Here is an 18,450-nt window from a genome sequence, read left to right on the forward strand (position 1 = left end):
ACGTACGTTCTTTTTTATGACCCTGGCTCACAAAAACACAAAACCATTGGAAAATCCGCAATTCACTTGTCGTTTAACTTCCGGAGCCCATCACAGCCCCTTGTCCTTTTATTAAATGTCAGTGAACAACAAAAAAAGCCAAGCAGCACGTATTGTGATTCCGGTGTTGTGATTGGCTTAAGTGTTACGATGCGAAGCGAGGGGCCACAAATATAAGATCGGCAAGAAGAGCCTCCTAAATTGGCAGTTTTCTTGGATCCTCTGTGTAATGTACATTTGACAGAAAGAAAACTTCGAGCGCAGTTACGATGGGCTTTCTAAAGCCGACGTTGATTATTTGTGCGTTTTCATTGTCGCTTTTAAATACATTGGAAGCAACTCTTGAAGAGACACAATCAGAAGAAACAGTGCAAGACGAAGAAGAACAAAAGCAAGAAGAAGCCCAAGGGGTCGAAAGTTCAACGCAACCAAGTATTCCAGTAACAACAGAAGCGCCCATTGGAGATTGCTACGATTACATCGTAGGTAAGCGTTGCGTTATGCCATATCTTCATGTTTTTCAAGCAAGTGAAACCACTTTTCTGAGATGACTTTGCGCGCGCTTGTAATACCCACAGAAAAACGGTGTCAGTTGAAAGTGAGGTGTTTTTTCGAAAAGAAGCTGAGCAGCACATCATTGCGAACAAGCTGTGTTGCCCAAAATGGCTGTGTTGCTCTTTTGCAGAGGGGGCGTCGCTTAATAAACGCAGCGGGAAAGGGTTATGTAACACCCATAACAATGCCTAAACCACATATGTGTTGCGTAAAGTGCAGTGAAAAGGTTAGCAGAAAAAAAAAAAACCGTCATAGCTTGTATTTTAGTGATACATGCGCTCCCTTGCTCGCTGGACTAGGTTGACCATAGGAGAAGGAGAGGACGTACTCACTGGCAAAATGTTATACGGTGACTCGGTTACACGAGAGGAACATTTCGTTCCACCTAGTTCAGCCATACCGGCATCTCGCCATGCATTGGGTCAGCCGCCAGAGAGGCTTTTGGGAACCGTAACTGAGTTTGGAAGTGAATAGGGGGTGATGGGTCGAAATTATAAGTTTTGTTTATACAAAGTGTCCGTTTCAAAGTCCGTTTCATTTCGAGCGAAAGCTTGACTGGATGAAAGTTTGCGATCAGGTGTATAGCTGTACAAGCAAGAACCCGAAAAGGAACACTACGTCACAATTGAAATGGACGCGAAATAGAGATTGTTGAAATAGAAAAAAACTCAGGAGTAGGAGTTCCGCTTCTGGAATTTATGCTACGTGGCGGGTAATTTTCGCGATTGCGGTGCAAACGGTATTGAAGGAGTGCTGACACTACATTTTTCACTTTCGGTTTTAATGCTGTAAAGAATACCTATTGGCCCAGTGATTACGAAACTTGAACCAAAAACGGCCAGCGGCCAGTATAGAATTAATTCTAACGCAAATGTTCCAATCAGTTTAAAATTCGCTCATCGCGTGCTAAATGGCCATTCAAATGCAGGCCCGCCTCCGTTACGTAATGGTTTTGGAGCCGCAAAGGACTGCTGGTACTTACGCCAATCAAGAACCCGTGACGTCAGGGACGTTTGTCGCATCGTCTGCTACGATTGCACATGGTCCGGACTCGCCCACGCAGTCCACATGTCGCCTGAATCGTCAAATTTGCTATCGACTTGAGCGATCTGGTCTTTCAATGCAGCGTCATGTTGGTGAACGGCCTCGAGGGCGGATGGGGCATCAGAGACTGCCTTCCGTTTAACGGGAGTAGGGGGAGGAGGGGAGGGGTCATCACGCGAGGGGGAAGCATGTGTTTTGAGCATGTGATTCTCCTGGAGGAGAGCTTCATTTTCTTTTTTGAGGGAGACTATTTCGGCTTTGATGGCCGCAAGCTCCTTGAGGACATCCGCGTATGCGACCGAGGGGGAAGAGGAGAATGGCCCGGAGCAGTGGGTGGACGGCGCTAAGCAGCTCACCTGGGGGGTCAAGAGATTGCTGGCTTAGTGGGTCGTCTCTGCTGCGCTCTGCAGGGGTGGGCAGGTTGCAGCCCCGGATTGGGATCGATGGGACAGGTCCGGTCCACGCCCGGTTTGTCTGGAGGAAGCGGGCCCGGGAGGGTGACGAAAGGGCGTAGAGCTAGGAAAAGGGGGTTGGGATTGAAGAAAAAGGGTGTAAACGCTTCCTAACACCCTTTATCTACTTATGTTACACTCTTTTGGGCTAAAAGGGTGTAAAAAAGTTTAGTGTGCTAGATATAAACAAAATAGTGCCAAGCGGCTAGAGGACAAAGCCCTTCGTGAACGCGAGGCGGAAACTTGGAGCCTCAGGCGTTCAATTGGATATTAACGCTAAGCATTGAGAAACACTGAGAAGTCTAAGTGTTCTCGGACTGTCCTTCGACTGTGAGTTTCTTGCGATGCATCACCCTTGCGGTCCCAGTCATTGATGACAACGTGCACACGTGGAGACGAAAAAAGGGCGTAGCTAACGTGTTCGTGTTAGAGACATTTGGCTTGGAATGTTACACCGATCAGGCTCAACCACCCCTGACCACTCAGCGGGTACGCGAAGCGATTTCTCATTAGCCAAGAAAGTATCTGCTGTTGCAAACATGTTGATAAGCGTGTATTATAGCGGCATCAAAGTCATTGTGCCGGTAGTTACTAATTGAGAATTAGTGATGCAACAAAGTCTTTACAAAATTTTTGACCACAATTCGCAGGCAATCTACTTTCGCAGGGCAGGATGACCTGTACATTTTTTTGGGTACACACCTCAAAAAAGTCATGACGAGAGTAGGTGCCTGTTGCATCGGCTCAGGTTCAGGAATGGGTAATTGATTTTAGCAAATTAGAAAGTCTTTACCTGATTTTAAAGAATCTTCAGTCTTAGTACATAAATACTGACATTGCCCATGATTCCATTAGTTAACATCGCTTAGTTAACTATAGGAGTGTAACTACCGTAACAAATTTAACTTTATGAACAAGATAAGTTATTTACTTGGAGGTACATCCGCATTCAATGGAGCTTGTTCGAACATCATTACCAGTAAAGAGCATTTTTTTTCTGTCCGCAAGTCGCAGAGATCACTAATGTCCAGAACTTTTCTTGTACCTCAATAAAGGAATGCGGCGGCTCTTCTTGTGACTATTTTAGGCGGATTTATTATCGGGAAATTTTTTACCGCCATGGGGTTCGAAAAGAAACCTGACGCAAATTAATTTTGTTATTTGTAATGAAAGCACCAGGGAATCAAAGGAAAGCTTTTATATTTGTAGATATTTTTTTCATTCCGCAAAGTAGCACTTCTTTGCAGAGCGCACAAACACATAATCACAGCTTTACGGAACGAGCGGCAAATATTGTGGGCAAAGACGTCGGATCAGTATTTTATTTTTTTAATATGAGAGAAATCACGCTTCTTATTACATGAAAATGGATAATTGTTACTTCCCACATTAAAATAGTGAGAAAAATTTTAAATTTCTTGCCCGTTAACTGTTAACTCAAGCATTTTGATGATGAAAGGTGATCCCCTTCTACCGCTTAGTTCCTGCCACATTTTATCTGCAACATTGTAAGCTTCACCTGGGTATTTGGCGCACCGAAGTGGAGGACTCCTCCAGATTAATTTCGACAACCCGCAGGTCTTTAACATGCGCCACAACATTGACACACGAGAATTTTAGCTTTTTACCTTTATCAGAAAGGCCGGGATCGAACACATCTCCTTAAGCTCTCCAGCAGAGCACCTTAGCCACTGCGCCACCGCAGCAGGTAATGGAAGCCTAGTTAAAAAAGTAATATTATGGGCATTTGTTTTCCAGGGTGATCATTCGCTTACTTACTCTAAGATCTTAATCCTTGCGTCCTTTAGCAACACCATGTTTTGCGTAAGACATAAAAAATATCAAACTAATTTTATGCGCATGTTATGATATTGTTCTAGGGTAGTTTATTGAAATTTTTAGACTTTAATTCAGTTGTGAGCAAAATTCATAACATGCAACATCATTCTACTTTACTTTTTTTGTAGTTGGTGCTGGGTCTGCCGGAAGCGTAGTCGCCAACAGGCTTGCCATAAAAGGAAACTACACAGTGCTTCTTCTGGAAAGTGGTGGTTATCCAACACCTAAACTCTACGTCCCCTTTTATGCTCCGTTTTCATCAAATGCCTCCAACAGCTGGCAGTACTACACAGTGCCACAAAAAAACTCCTGTTTATCCTTCAACGACAGTGTAAGTAATAACCCCTTATTTGCGGTATTCCTGTTTGAACATATTTGCATACTGTAATGTAAATATTTTTATACGTCACTAATTCGTGACCACTTTGCGTGCCTTGAACTTCGTACGAAGCAGTATTCCTGGACACTTTACCAGGAAGCGAACAGTAGATATTCCTCGGAGAACTTAATCCTACCTACGTGGCTTGAAGGCGAAAGTCGAAAGGCTTCTTCTAGCATTGTGGGCCTATTTACATGGTCCACCGCGCTCAGTCGACACAGAAACTCAGAGCACATCCCGAGTCAAAGCCCTTTCCATTCCGAGATGCGGCGTGAGTGATTCCGACAGCTTCCTGTCGCGGCTGGAATGGTTTAGAACCGGCGGCTACATGTTATTTATTACTGGGGGTGCCCGGGTAGTGCATGGGTTTACCGATATCCAAGTGATTACAACTGATCTTGAATCATTCGTCAGTGGTACCGATTAATTCAACGTTAAGTTGAAACACCTCGGTAATGCTGTGTCCATGACCAACGTATGATTTACCCTGACGCTGCCAGTTACCCAGCCAACCCCAACGCCAAATTGGCAGTGGACTCTGCACCTGCTGGCAATGCACACTCAACGTGCTCTGTACACACCGATTCAAGCAGGGCCCCGCACGGGGCACCTTGAGTATTCATGGTGACGGTGAACAGCGACACCGCGGACCCCGAGCTCCCAACATAAGCCGTGTCCAACCATGGCGACGTGTTTAAAGATGAAGGGTAGAGGCCGTAAACGGTGGCCGTCGGAGCCTTGGTCAAGCTCCAGCCGATGGGCTCCCTGCCTGTCTACCAGGCAGGGAGCTCCGGGACCTGTTTGACTACCAGGGTAAGGTCAAAGGAGAAAGTACCCCAGTCTCCTTGCTTTTATACTATGCTCTATGGTATTTACAACCTCCCCCCCCCCCCCCAAACGTGATCGGTTCCTGAAAAGGGGCCGCACCGAAGTATCTTTTCCTTCATTGCCATCTTTAACATTTCCTGAACCGGATAATTTTACATGCAGAGCATTTCAGTAACTCACGATGTCACCCGCGTTGACGTCCGTAGTACGCACCGCACCCCTCTCTACTATATTAAAAAAAAAATACTATCCGGCGCCCGGTTTCGATCCCTCGACTCTGCGCGCGGGACGCAATGTACATGGTGATCTACCGACTGCGCCACAAAGCCGACACAGACTGGTACGCTACGAACGCGCCTTATATAGCTGACTCATTCAAATTTTTACTGACGAGTGCTCTCTCGTCAGCAGTTGCCACAAGTGCAACAACATTAACGTAACGCAAACTACTTAACGTCGTGCGCCCCCGGAAATGCTCCCTCGACCCTTCGGGCGGGACGCAATGTACATGGTGCTCTACCGACTGCGCCACAAAGCCGACACAGACTGGGACGCTACGAACGCGCCTGATATCATTGACTCATTCAAATTACTGCTGACGAGCGCTCTCTCGTCAGCAGTTGCCACAAGTGCAACAACATTAACGTAACGCAAACTACTTAACGTCGTGCGCCCCCGGAAATGCTCTGCATTTGATCGTGCCCCTCGCGAGGGGGAGGCGTCTTCTCTCGGTCGCGGGACCCGTGGCGCCAACTGGCGGAGGCGCGGCACAACTCGTAGCACTTTCTTTGAAAAAGCGCCCCGAAAGCACTGCAAATATGAAATAGGAATGACGCGCTTTCGAGGCAATCCTCCGACGCGGCTGCTTTGTGTACAGACTCGGCGGCGAGCGTCCCGGGATTCTTTTTCTCGATTTGTTGTGATGGAATCGCTCAATACAACCCAACCTCTTGTATCGCAGTCGGTCTTCTTGATCGCAAAATATCTTGAAGCCATAATAGGAAAATCATATAGGCTCCGGACAGCGCCCAGAGGGCGACACGGAGCCCGCGACACCCAGCGCCCCCTTCGGCAGATATGCGCAACGCTGGGTCGGTCCCCGCAAGCCGGTACGCTGCTAGCTCGGGGGCGCTCTTCTTTTTGCAGCGCGGATTTAGCATATTAGTCGCCCCTTTCGTGCTTAAAAGGAAGTAAGAGATTGTAAAGTAATCCTGCCACATACTGCATGTGAATGGAGAAGGATTTATTCGGTTGAACTCGCGTATAGGAAGGCATATAAAGGCCGCATAGGAGTGATGCCCAGAAGAGAAACGCTTGTACAGCCTGCCTGCGGGGCAAACCTTTCTCAAGATCAGCATGTTTCGCTTCGAAAGTAAACGTAATTTATATTGTTTAATTCACAAAAGAGGAGGCTTTGTCTGCAAATATATCAGACGCTGCGCGATGTTTCCGCGCGGGGTATTCCATCCATGTGAGTGCACTTGCATGCGACTGCAGAACTATGGGAGTTACATATAGGTCTTCGATCCGAATGTGATGCTCCATACATGTAAAAGTATGAAATTCACGTTTTTTGGGGTATAGCGAAACTGCGGACGTTAATAAGTGCCCGCTTCGCCGAGAAACTTTTGGGCTTCCAGTTGTAGCCCAGTACGCTAGTTGCATACATGTAAACACGCCCACAAAAAAGAAACTCTTCACGAGAAGGCTATCACAAGAAATTCCTTTGGGCAGGGATGGGTAGGGGGAGGTGTAAGCAGAACATCTAATAGGCGTATCGGAATAAATTACGAAATATTCATGTTCGGGTATTTTTGCTCTCTCCACGCCAACGGGTTCGGCAGGACACCTCCGTTAGGAAGGAATAGTAGCGCTTATTTTCCGTCAACACGTTTACAACAAAAGTCACGGGAGAAAAATTTAGTTCCCTGAGTACACCCCTCACTGGTCCAGAGTGACCGCAATAACAATGGATTGGATAAATAAAGCTTGTCCTCCTCCACCTCCCCGAAGGCGAAATTTTTTTTTTCCTGTGTACATACTGTTCCAACTTTTATTTCGGCACGCCTTAGCTCTATTTTTCTTTGCTTTTCAGTGGCTTAGACAACAATTTCATCGTTTCTTTTGCACGAAGAGGCGGTGATTTTATGCTACCCAAAAGCTCGTAAAATATTTGGGAACATTAACGCCTATAAGTGTCCGCGCCCAATATGTGGTTATATGTATTTAATTCGGCGGTATAAGTACGTGGAATATTAGATGAAGCAGAGTAGAACCGCTGGGTGATAAAACTACAATGCTATAACTGTGCTTGGGGGTCCTCTTTGTCACCAAATTTAGAGCGCACTTATGTGTATTGACCGCCTGCTAACCAGCCTACTAACAAGCTGATCGTACTCCACGGCAGCATGTATTCCGCTCGCTTAATGTGGGCCTTTCAAGATTCAGTAACCATGCTCGGTATTTGCGAAAAAAAAAACACAGAGAAGAAGAATCCGCGGGAGAATGCAAAGCCTTGAACACATGCTTCCCAGTTGTGCTAGCCTGCGGCTCGGCAGCGAGACAACAGCATTTTATGAGTGCCCCGTTTTATTGGGAGGCTTCCCGCGACTATATAACATTTTGCACGACTTTGTTGCACTATGTAGTACATATACGCGCAAAACACGTTATAACAAACGTTTTTTTCAAAGCTGAAGGCGGTCGGCGCGGCGGGACCGCCCCAGAGTTGCGCGTGTCTGTCGCGGCTGGCGCTGCGCTGGCGCAGTAAACTTCGCTGTCCGGAGCCTATAAGTGCAAAAAACGAAGGTCTGGTGAACTACTAATTGAGGTAAATGACAAACAGCAGTCCACGAAGCTTCTAGCTCAGATTAGACTGGCTGATCTGGCCATCAGGGTCACACCCCATCGGAGCCACAACAGCTCGCAAGGTGTGATATCCGAGGCGGATCTCTTGAACGAAACGGATGCGGATCTCCTTGCCGGCTTGAAGGATCAGGGCGTCACTGCCGTGAGACGCATCACTATCCGCAGAGACGACAAGGAGATTCCCACGAAGCACATTATCTTGACGTTTGACCGCGCAGTTCTGCCATAACACATAAATGTAGGTTTTATCCGTTGCTCCATCCATCCCTACATCTCGAACCCGCGGCGCTGTTTTAAGTGCCAGCGGTTCGGGCACGGTACAAACTCTTGCCGTGGCCGAACGACGTGTGCAAAATGCGCGTCGCATGACCGTCCGAGCGACAACTGTCCATCCGGCACCCTCTCTTGTGTGAACTGCGGGGAGGGGGGGCGGAGGGGGGGCGCATGCAGCCTACTCCCGCAAGTGCGAAAAATTTCAAACTGAAAAAAATTGGCCGCGTATCTGCTCCTCTCGTCGCAAATGTCGTCAAAAGACGATTGTATTTATCGACTTTTGCCAAGTAAACGCCTCCCTTCGCTTTACCGCTCACCTCTCATGTTGTTCCTCTTGCGTCGCGCTCCTCCCAAGGTAAAGACGCCAAAGGTTTGCTTAAATCATTTTAAATTTCCCGCGTTCCGCTGCTCCAAACCGGGTGCCTCGATGCCAACGCTGCCGTACAGCGAAGACGCGCGTGAATCGAGGCGCCCTACTTCCACGTTTATAGAACCGCGTTTCCCTACTCCACTTGCGTTGCAAGCAGAACGTGGAACCTATCTAGTGGAATCTTTCGTAACTGTTGCCGGTTGATTTCTTAAAATGGCGCCAGAAGCTATAGTGGCGCGGGCGACAGCAGGCGACGGCGGGGTGAATTTTTTGTTCTGCAGTTGATGAAGCATTTAATTTCGCAAAAGTCAAGCATGTATGATTTTTTATAAACGAACACTGCAAATATCACTTCTGTACTAATTTCTTGTCTTATATTTGCGTAATGTCTTGTTTTTGTTAAACAATGTTGACAAGTATGAACATTACACCGGACTTAGACGGGCACATTTAGCTATGACTATATAAGACTATTGCGCAGGCATTGTTTTACTTTGGCAGGGTGGCTGAATCGAGTCACAGACAGACAGACGGACAGACAGACATACAGACAGACCAAAATTTCTGGGTTTAAGGAGCCCAAGAAAGACAATCGTCTTTAAAAAAGATAATCAACATCAAGGTAACTGAGAACATCACCTTCCCAGAGGCGCGGAAGAGGTTCGCCTCTTTCCCCCTGGGGAGGTACGCCGACGCAGCTCGCCGGGGGGCGGAGCAGCGTCTGGTTTCCACAGGGACCCAGTTCAGCGAGTCTGATCTGGTCCCTTTCCCACCCCTCCCCTGGGTTGCCTCAGGCAGCCCAACCTGCCACCACGCCGCTTGCTGAGGCAGCAGCGGTTGTGGTGCCAACCTCTTCCGTTGGGACCGGTGCCGCTCCCGCCGCTTCCTCCCCGTCCTCCAGTGCGTTGGAGGGTGTCGAGGGGATGGACATCGGGGGCTCCGCATCGGCTCCCACCGTCATCGCACCGCCCGTGCCACTTCTGGCGTCCCCGACGCCCGCGGCGGTGCTGGCTCAAACGAAGGGATCCCGAAGGGGCACCAAGACCGGGGGGCCCGGTCCGTCGGGCACCACCAAGACATCTGATGACGAAATGGACTTCGCGCCGTTCCTGCCTGCAACGCAGCGCAAGGAGCAGTTTCCGACGGCAAAGCCAGTAGAAAGGGCTAAAAAGCCTAATGCAAGAGTAACGGCCCCGAAAGACGACACATGAACACACACGAACACACACACTCCAGTCATTCTTAAATTTAAATAATGGGAACACAAAACATCATCCAATGGAACTGCAGAGGCCTCCTTAAAAATCTTGACGATGTGTATGAGATTCTGCATGCCAGTCAGCCAAGTATCATGTGTCTCCAGGAAACCCACCTCAATTCTAAACAAACAAATTTCTTAAATAGGTACATGGTATTCAGAAAGGACAGGGTTGGCTGCATCCACTCTTCGTCCCGGAAATCATTAGCATGCCACCCTCTCTCTTTAAACACTGTCCTCGAGGCTGTAGCGATCCGTACAATAATATTTAATAGGTTGATAACGGTATGCTCCATTTACATCTCTCCTGATTTTGCACTTCGGAGCTATGATTTCGAGGCACTGGTTGACCAGCTGACGAACCATACATACTAACAGGCGACCTTAATGCGCACAACTCTCTTTGGGGCTCCTCCAGAACAGATACCCGAGGTCGCCTGATAGAGAAGTTTCTTACATCCTCCAGAGCATGCCTTTTCTACAAAAAACAGCCTACATACCATAACTTAGGACACAATACATACTCGCATCTTGACTTGGCTATTGGTTCCTCAGTTCTCTTTCCATGTCTTGAGTGGGGTGTGGGCACAGACCCATATGGTAGCGACCATTTCGCCACTTCATTAACGTATATTGGATAGGCCCGAGCAGTCCATCTTCCCATAAAAAGTTTAATGAATCAAAAGCGAACTGGAGCACATTCACACAAACATCTAAACTACACCACACATCCATAAAATACCTACACGTGGAGGAAGCCGCCCAACTCGTCACGGCGCGCATCCTCGACGCCGCCGAAAAGTCCATTCCCCAGGCCTCCAGTGGGTCCCGCACCCCAAGGAGGCCGTGGTGGAACGAGGACTGCAGGCGGGCGCGAGAGGCCCAGAACAAGGCGTGGGGTGTCCTTCGCCGGTACCCCCCTTCAGATAACCTCATTTCTTTTAAACGGGCAAAGGCTTTTGGGAAGCGAGTGGGTCGTGAGGCGAAAAGGGATAGTTGGCGCACCTTCTTCACTTCCATCAACTCATACACTGATACACACAAAGTCTGGACACGAATACGAAAACTAAAAGGACAACAGACACACAGCCTGCCCCTGGTTAGTACAGCAGGGGACACACTAGTAGACCAGGCCAACACACTTGCACAACACTTCGAACACGTGTCCAGTTCAGCACACTACACAAACACTTTCATGAAACACAAAACGTCTGTAGAAAAGAAGTCCCTGCGTGATAACAAGTCGCACACTTCTTACAATTCTCCTATTTCAATTCATGAGCTGAAGGTGGCTCTGAGCACATGTAAGCCTTCAGCTCCAGGTGCAGACAAAAACACATACACCATGATACCACACCTACACCCAGACACTCGTGAAACACTCCTACATCTATACAACAACATATGGCTTTCGGGCCACATTCCTCGCTCTTGGAGGGAGGCCATAGTAGTGGCTTTCCTGAAGAAAGGAAAGGACCCTTCCTTTCGCGCTAGCTATCGGCCCATCGCCTTCACAAGCTACCTGTGCAAGCTCCTCGGGAAGATGATAAACAGGAGACTCGTGTACTTTCTTGAGTACAATGGTCTTCTCGAGAGCTGCCAGGCAGGCTTCATGGCGGGGCGGTCCACCAACGACAAACTCGTCGCGCTCGAGTCCTATATAAAGGATGCTTTCGTCCACAAACAATATCGTATGACGGTATTCTTTGATCTGGAAAAAGCCTACTATACCGCGTGGCGGTATGGCATCCTAAGCGACCTCAAGTCCTTCGGCATAACTGGTAACGTGATGAACACACTTGCCAGCTACTTGTCTCAAAGAACCTTTCGTGTGCGAGTTGGAACTGCACTTTCTAGGGTTCATGTGCAGGAAAATGGAGTGCCGCAAGGTGGAGTTTTAAGTTGCAGCCTTTTTATTGCGAAAATGAATTCCCTTAGGAAGGCGCTGCCACCGTCGATTTCCTGTTCAATCTATGTAGACGACGTTCAACTCTCCTTTAAATCCTGTAACTTGTCTGTCTGTGAGCGCCAGGTCCAGCTTGGTGTTAACAAGCTATCTGGCTGGGCAGATAGCAATTGTTTTAAATTTAATCAGGGGAAGTGCACTTGTGTTTTGTTTTCCAAGAGGCGTGGTATCCAGCCGGATCCAGACATTCAACTCAATGGTGTCTCGATTCCTGTCAAAAAGGAACACAAGTTTTTAGGTATAATCTTCGACGAAATGCTCACATTTATTCCACACATAAAACAACTAAAACATAAATGCTTAAAGACAATGACTATCCTGAAGGTTCTCTCGCACATTTCTTTTGGCGCTGACAAACAACTTCTTTTACGTGTTTTTACCAGCTTGACAGGTTCACGATTAGATTATGGTAGCGTTGTTTATGGATCAGCAAGTAAAATATCCCTCAAAATGCTAGACCCACTGCTCCATCTCAGGCTCCGCCTGGCGTGTGGCGCCTTCCGCACTAGCCTGGTCGAAAGCCTCTATGTGGAGTGCAACAAATGGAACCTACAACGTCAGCGAGCATACACAGATCTCCTTTATGCCTTTAAAATTTCATCCATGCCACACCATCCTTTTAAATCAGTTTTTCATGATACGTCCATGACTGAACTCCTTTTAAATCGACCATCGTTCTCTGCGCCCTTCTCTTACAGAGGTAGAGAGGAAGTGTCAGAGCTTGCTGTCTCCTTTTTAGATACAATCCAAAGTTCACTAACAGATTTTATAGCACCATGGCATCTCCGCTCTGTATCATGCTACACATCTTTCACACATGTAGATATAAACCGAGCTCCCACATGTGCAATTCTGTAGCATTTCTTGTATTTGCAGCAGAAGTACCAATGTTCTGAATTTTATACAGACGCTTCTAGAACTGCCGCCTCTTTGTCCTGCGCGGCGCATGGGCCCGGCCTTAGTGTCACGAGAACTCTTAACAGTAATACAAGTATCTTTACGGCAGAGGCTTATGGTGTACTTCTTGTTGTTAATCATATACTTCAACGCCACATCCCACAATCCATTATCTATACAGATTCTCTTAGTGTTGTTCGGGCATTGTCCTAAACAAAGTCTTCAAAAAATCACGTTGTAAATTTTATAATCAAAGGTATTATGTCTGTGTATGTTCACAAATTTGAACTCATCCTTTGCTGGGTCCCTGGCCACTGTGGTATAGCCGGGAATGAAGCAGCGGATCGAATGGCTGCTGCTGCTACACTCTCGAATACAGTAGACGTAACCACATTACCCTACACCGACATGAAACCACACATCAAACAACAACTTCGAAAAACATGGCAAACACACTGGAGCGAACAAACAGACAACAAGTTACACGTAATAAAACCACTCTTAGGAACATACACCACCGACACACGTAATAGATACAGTGAAGTCGCCTTGGCTAGATTACGGATAGGGCACACACATGCAACGCACTCGCACCTGCTCACTGGATCTCCAAGACCTCTGTGCAGCAGGTGCGGAGAGGCCCTGTCCGTGATCCACATCCTCATACAATGTAAGGCACTCGACATTACACGACGCAAACACTTCCCAAAACTACACACACGACATATTCCTATTCCACCACACCAGTCATACTTCTTAGCAGATGATGCCATGTTCTCTGTTTAGTGCACCTTTAAGTTCCTACCTGAAGTTCCTTTCTTACAACTCATATCACCCATAATTTTACCCCTGGTCCTATACACCAGCCACCCTATTTATCTTTTAACCACTCATGTTCTTCACCCTGGCCCTATACACCAACCGTGCTCATAATTATTAAAGGATTTTATGTTTTCCCTCCTCATCAAATAACGTTGTATTTGGCGCTCTTTGCCCATGTCGGCCTTGCGCCATTAAACTTAAACCATCATCATCATCATTCAAGCAGGGTGGCCGAGGAACCGGCCACAGCGTTGGCTGTGGCTCACATCACTACCGCCCGTCCGGCGGAAGCTGACGGCGACGAAACCTGGACAGTTATACAGATTCCTGAACCGCCTGTCATTCTTATTTTTCTGGATACCCCTCCATCCAAGCCAACAACGTTCTTCGACACTGTTATCCACCAAAGCTTCTCCTGCCCAAGCTTTCCTTCCTGGAAATGAGCGCACGCACACGCTCGGCCGAAAAATTACCCACCAGGCTTCCGAGGAAATGGAAAGAAGTGACTTCCAGGCATCAGATTCCACCATCTAATTCTATGGACCTCTCAACTATACACTCCCACTAGCCTACTACAGCCCACAAAAACAAACACTACCTCCGCCCCACCACTTCCTATCGCGCGCCGACGCCACGTCAGCGTGACAGCTCGAGACATACAGGTTTTCAAACTGACCCACAAACACCTCTTTTTTCTCACCCAATATACTAGAAACTCCTGGATTGCAATAGCCCCACTCCAACCTTCTATCGCTCTGTAGGGTATACTGCCCGCGACCACCAGATGGGCTCATCCCTTCACGCATTCCCACCCTGTCCTCTTGGAAGGCTGCTCTGTCCAGCACTGCCCCACAAGACAAGTAATGCCTGATCGAGTGGGCCCACTAGATAACGTACGCCATTGTAGTCCTGGACTGAGGACCTCCAGTCATAGAGGCTGCTCTTCCCCCACCAAAAGGGTGCGATAAATGTTTTCCCCTCCAACACCTGCCGATAAACGGGCTCCTTCGAAAGGCATATTTCTTATTGTTTCTGACTGCACGGAGCAGATTTTGATAATACGCGATCTCGTAAGCGATCTAGTAAGCGATCGCTTGCGATGTCGTAAGCGATCTCATAAGGACAACGGCAGAGGCACGCTATGCTGAGGCACTATGCCTCTAAGAAGTGCGTGCTGAGCTTCTAGAACGCTGTGCCAGGTCCTAAATGCTGTCTGGTGCGGTATAGAACGTCGCCGGATACCATGGGAAGCTGTACTAGATAGGTTCATCTATACTAGGTGTGGCTCCCTGGGACACAAACAGCATTTCTCCACCAGACAGGGATTTGGCAACCGTTGGAGAGTAAATTTGCTAAAAATCCCCCCAATGATTATGCAATCACACTATTGGCCACCAGGCACTGGATAGGCGTGGCTGGAGATCTTTGGGAGAGGCCTTCGTCCTGCAGTGCACACAACCTGGCTTAAGAGAAAGGTAATTAAAGATAAAGCTAATACATGAGCCGCAGCACGCGTGAAAAAATACCAGAAATTAATTACTGCATTATTGCATTTTAGAAATATAGTCACTGCCATCGCCAGAACAGCGAATAACTTGGAAAACTCTCTCGGCCTTTACACAGAATTGCGGAAGTTCTTCCTTTTGACCGTTTGCGTCATTTCTCCGTAGCCGTGCACGCACTGACTGGTTTTGGTATTCGAAGCTTTGCAGGCACTGTGGAAGATAAATTATTCTCTTCGCGTTGCAATCGTGTACACCAGCATAGGCCGGTTTCTGCGAGGCAACGGTTCAAAAGGATTCTTTTCAGGTCGATCACATTTGCCAGCGCTTATGACACTTAACTCACGGTGCTCGGCGAATGGTTTAATGCGCCATGTGCAAGGTCTACCTAAGAAAACCTGAAGTTCTACAGAGGTGCTGTTTAAGGCTACATTCGCATAAATGTATTTGCCCTTGCAAAAAAAATTATAAATAAAATTCCCGAGGCTCCACATGCTTTTGAGGCACAAGGCGTTCAAAATCACGAGGCGTTAAAGCACGCGACTTACCACTACAGTAACGACAGGCGGCCGTCAACGCCAGCAAGCCACCAATGAAATAAGAAAGCAGGAAGAGAGAGCACTCAATTTCTTGAGTCCTGTGATTTAGTGGCGCGTGGTGGCCGCCGGTGTAGGTATCGCGGTGATAGAGGCAGCCCTACTGACCAGGAGTGTTTCGACGTCCAGGTCCGAACTGCCCAACGCACCTTCGCACTGGTCATCACTATTTCCACACGGGAAATGATTTTCGGGGCATGCCCACATAGAGTGGACAAATGTGGCCGGGCACCAAAAAGGAGGAAATTCGGTGGGATATACTGAGTGGGGTGGATGCGATGGAGTACTGCCACGACGCCAGAGGTGTTCCTTATAGTAAACCCAGTATGGGCGGGGGGATAATGGCGGCGGGCGAGGCGGTAATGCACGATGATGTACTGATAGGTTATTAGTCGGTCCCTAGCGGATCACGAACCTTGGTAGGGCGTGAGACTAGCCCTGGCATGGATAGTAGGCCCTCGTGCCACATTATGGGCTGCCTCGTTCCTTCCCAGGCCAGTGTGTGCCGGAGTCGAAAAGAATTCGACCTGGGAGGTTGGGAGGTTTTAAAGCAAAGCTTTCTCGGTCAACCAGCCGACAGTTCTTTCGTGGCGTGCGGGGCGAAAAATTCCTAACGCGGCGGAGGCGGCAGCGGGGGGGAGCGGAGGAAACACACTGTTGATGCGGCGGCCAATTTACTAAGTTCCCCGCGCTGAAGTGCCTGCTCGCCGGCGGCGGCGTGGGTGGTAGGGCTTTGTCGTCTGCTTTATCGACGGTTTTTTTGGGCCAGTTTTGGCGCAACTTCGCTCCCATTGCATGCTGCCTTCGCACGGATTGATTAACGTGTTCGACAGCACCTCCAGGGTAACCCGCTCCCGATGGAATTAAGTGGTGGTACGGCAAACATACGTTAAGTATTGGTTTGCCGGACAGGGAAACAAAATGTGCAAATCACATACAGACATATGGTCGTTAGAGAAACGCTACCTTTCGCGCAGTGCTTGCCACGAATGGGTCTCCGTTTTCTATATTGGTTAATACCAATGCGGTTGTGCTTTAAAAGGTACTCCAAAAGGCGAATGTAGCAACTGATTGCGATAAATACGATTATAAATGTTCCCTCAGCGTTCTCGCAGTTTGCAAACTTACTAAAGTAACTAGTTTAAATAGGTATAAATGCGTATTACTAAGCTCACATGCCCAATTGTTTCGGTGTCTGCGCTTGTGTCGCGGTGGTGTAGTCCCAAGCTAGCATATCAGGATGACTAGGTTCCGCTGCCTCACCCTTCGAAAGACGCTCCTCTCTGCTATCTTTCTCCTGACTGACGGCCTGGGTATAGCGGCGGCGTCCGCCGCTCTAGCCCGGCCGTGGCCGACGCTGCGGCTGCGTTTGGGATGCCGCCCCCGCGAATTCCATGTAATGGCTGGCAGGATCTATGGTTTCACTCTTTGTAGAGCCACGTGTGTCAATTCAAGTGACGTCACGTGGGCAATTCTTCCGGGCGTCGTTGGCAGCTTTGCTTTCCAAGCACCTTCACAGCGTGGATTGTAGCCAATTTTTTGAAGAGGTTTCGACACGTGATGAGAGAAATGTGCCCACGGGAAAGTTTGGAATGGCCGTTCTCGAATCTATGATTATAATTGTTGGAGTAGACCGGGTTGTTTACGCGAGTGCTATTGCAGCTTCCTCCGTTGCTTCTGAGGAGAGGTACTCACGGTGAGAAAGGTAATGAGGGGGCTACCCGGCCTGTTGATGGCCGCGACGGCTAGCCTTTGTGATGGTGATATTCTGCAGTGTCAACACAGATGATGTATGGGCGGATGGCCAATTTCTTGGTTAGTGCTCCCGCTCTGTCCTTCTTGTGATTTCTGTGGTACTCCGGGTGCATGTTCTGTGAGAGGGTACGAACGCGCAGACAGGCATGGGTAACTCGTGAGATTGGTACCTTAGGGCAGGGGTTCTCAAGCATGTTGGTCCCAGGGAACCCTGCTAAGCTCCGTGAAGTGCCAAGGAACCCCCCTCCCCTCCTCCCTGGCCATTTTTCATTCTGTTCATGCTACATTAACGTGCAATAAATTCAAAAGCAAGCAAGAGTGTTTTTTTCCAGTCGATTTTGCGTGAGCGCGTACGCTAGCGGTACCTATCTCCAAACAGGAGAAATGCGCATGGGGGCAATATAAGGCCGAGATTCAAGTGCAATAGTTTAACCACGCGGCCCGTTTTCGGAGTCTGGCTGGCTACAAGCTGCTGGCGAGATTTATTTTGCAGCTCGCGCGTTTCTGTTATGCACCGAGATGTGCTTACTGACACTCGGGCGCGAGTTATTGGAGGTTCCTCAAATCGATCGCACCTCGGGTTCACCGTATAAGTGACTTCACGACTGCGGAACCAGGAATTTATCAGTGGCTCGCGGAACCCTGAGGACGGGCCTGCGGAACCCCTAGGTTCCGCGGAACCCACTTTGAGAAACCATGCCTTAGGGTAAGAGACCTCTGAGGAGGATACTGAACGGTTGGGAACCAGTGGAAGTTGTAGAAAGTTGGCGGAGCTGGTTGATGTGATGGGCTTCAATCAGCTTCCAGCCATACATACTGTGGATGACTAGGCGTTCAATTCTGGCACTGGGGTGTTCTGGCCAATTTTAAGTGCTGCCGTGCAAGCCTTCCTAAGGAGATTGTTAACTTTGACCAGGTCCGTATTGGTGGCCTGGAGGTAGGATCGGGATTATGTATGTAATCCGTCTGAATACAAATGTCTATAGGAGTCGTAGCCTCTCATGCTC

The 18,450-nt window shown here is 48.3% G+C and overlaps 1 protein-coding gene across 1 annotated transcript in view; it reads left to right on the forward strand.

The window, feature by feature from the left end:
- The first annotated feature begins 259 nt into the window (after window positions 1-259).
- LOC144172484 (4-pyridoxate dehydrogenase-like) overlaps window positions 260-18,450 on the forward strand; it is a 201,435-nt gene continuing 183,244 nt past the window's right edge. Inside the window, exons 1-2 of the mRNA XM_077701179.1 lie at window positions 260-525; window positions 4,058-4,260. Of these exons, the coding sequence (XP_077557305.1) occupies window positions 309-525; window positions 4,058-4,260 (420 nt within the window). The 5' untranslated portion in view covers window positions 260-308. The remainder of the gene's footprint in view (window positions 526-4,057; window positions 4,261-18,450) is intronic.

This window comes from Haemaphysalis longicornis, unplaced genomic scaffold (assembly GCF_048455015.1).
Source record: "Haemaphysalis longicornis isolate Haplotype H1 unplaced genomic scaffold, Haemaphysalis longicornis Haplotype H1 scaffold_227, whole genome shotgun sequence".
Classification (NCBI taxonomy): domain Eukaryota; kingdom Metazoa; phylum Arthropoda; class Arachnida; order Ixodida; family Ixodidae; genus Haemaphysalis; species Haemaphysalis longicornis.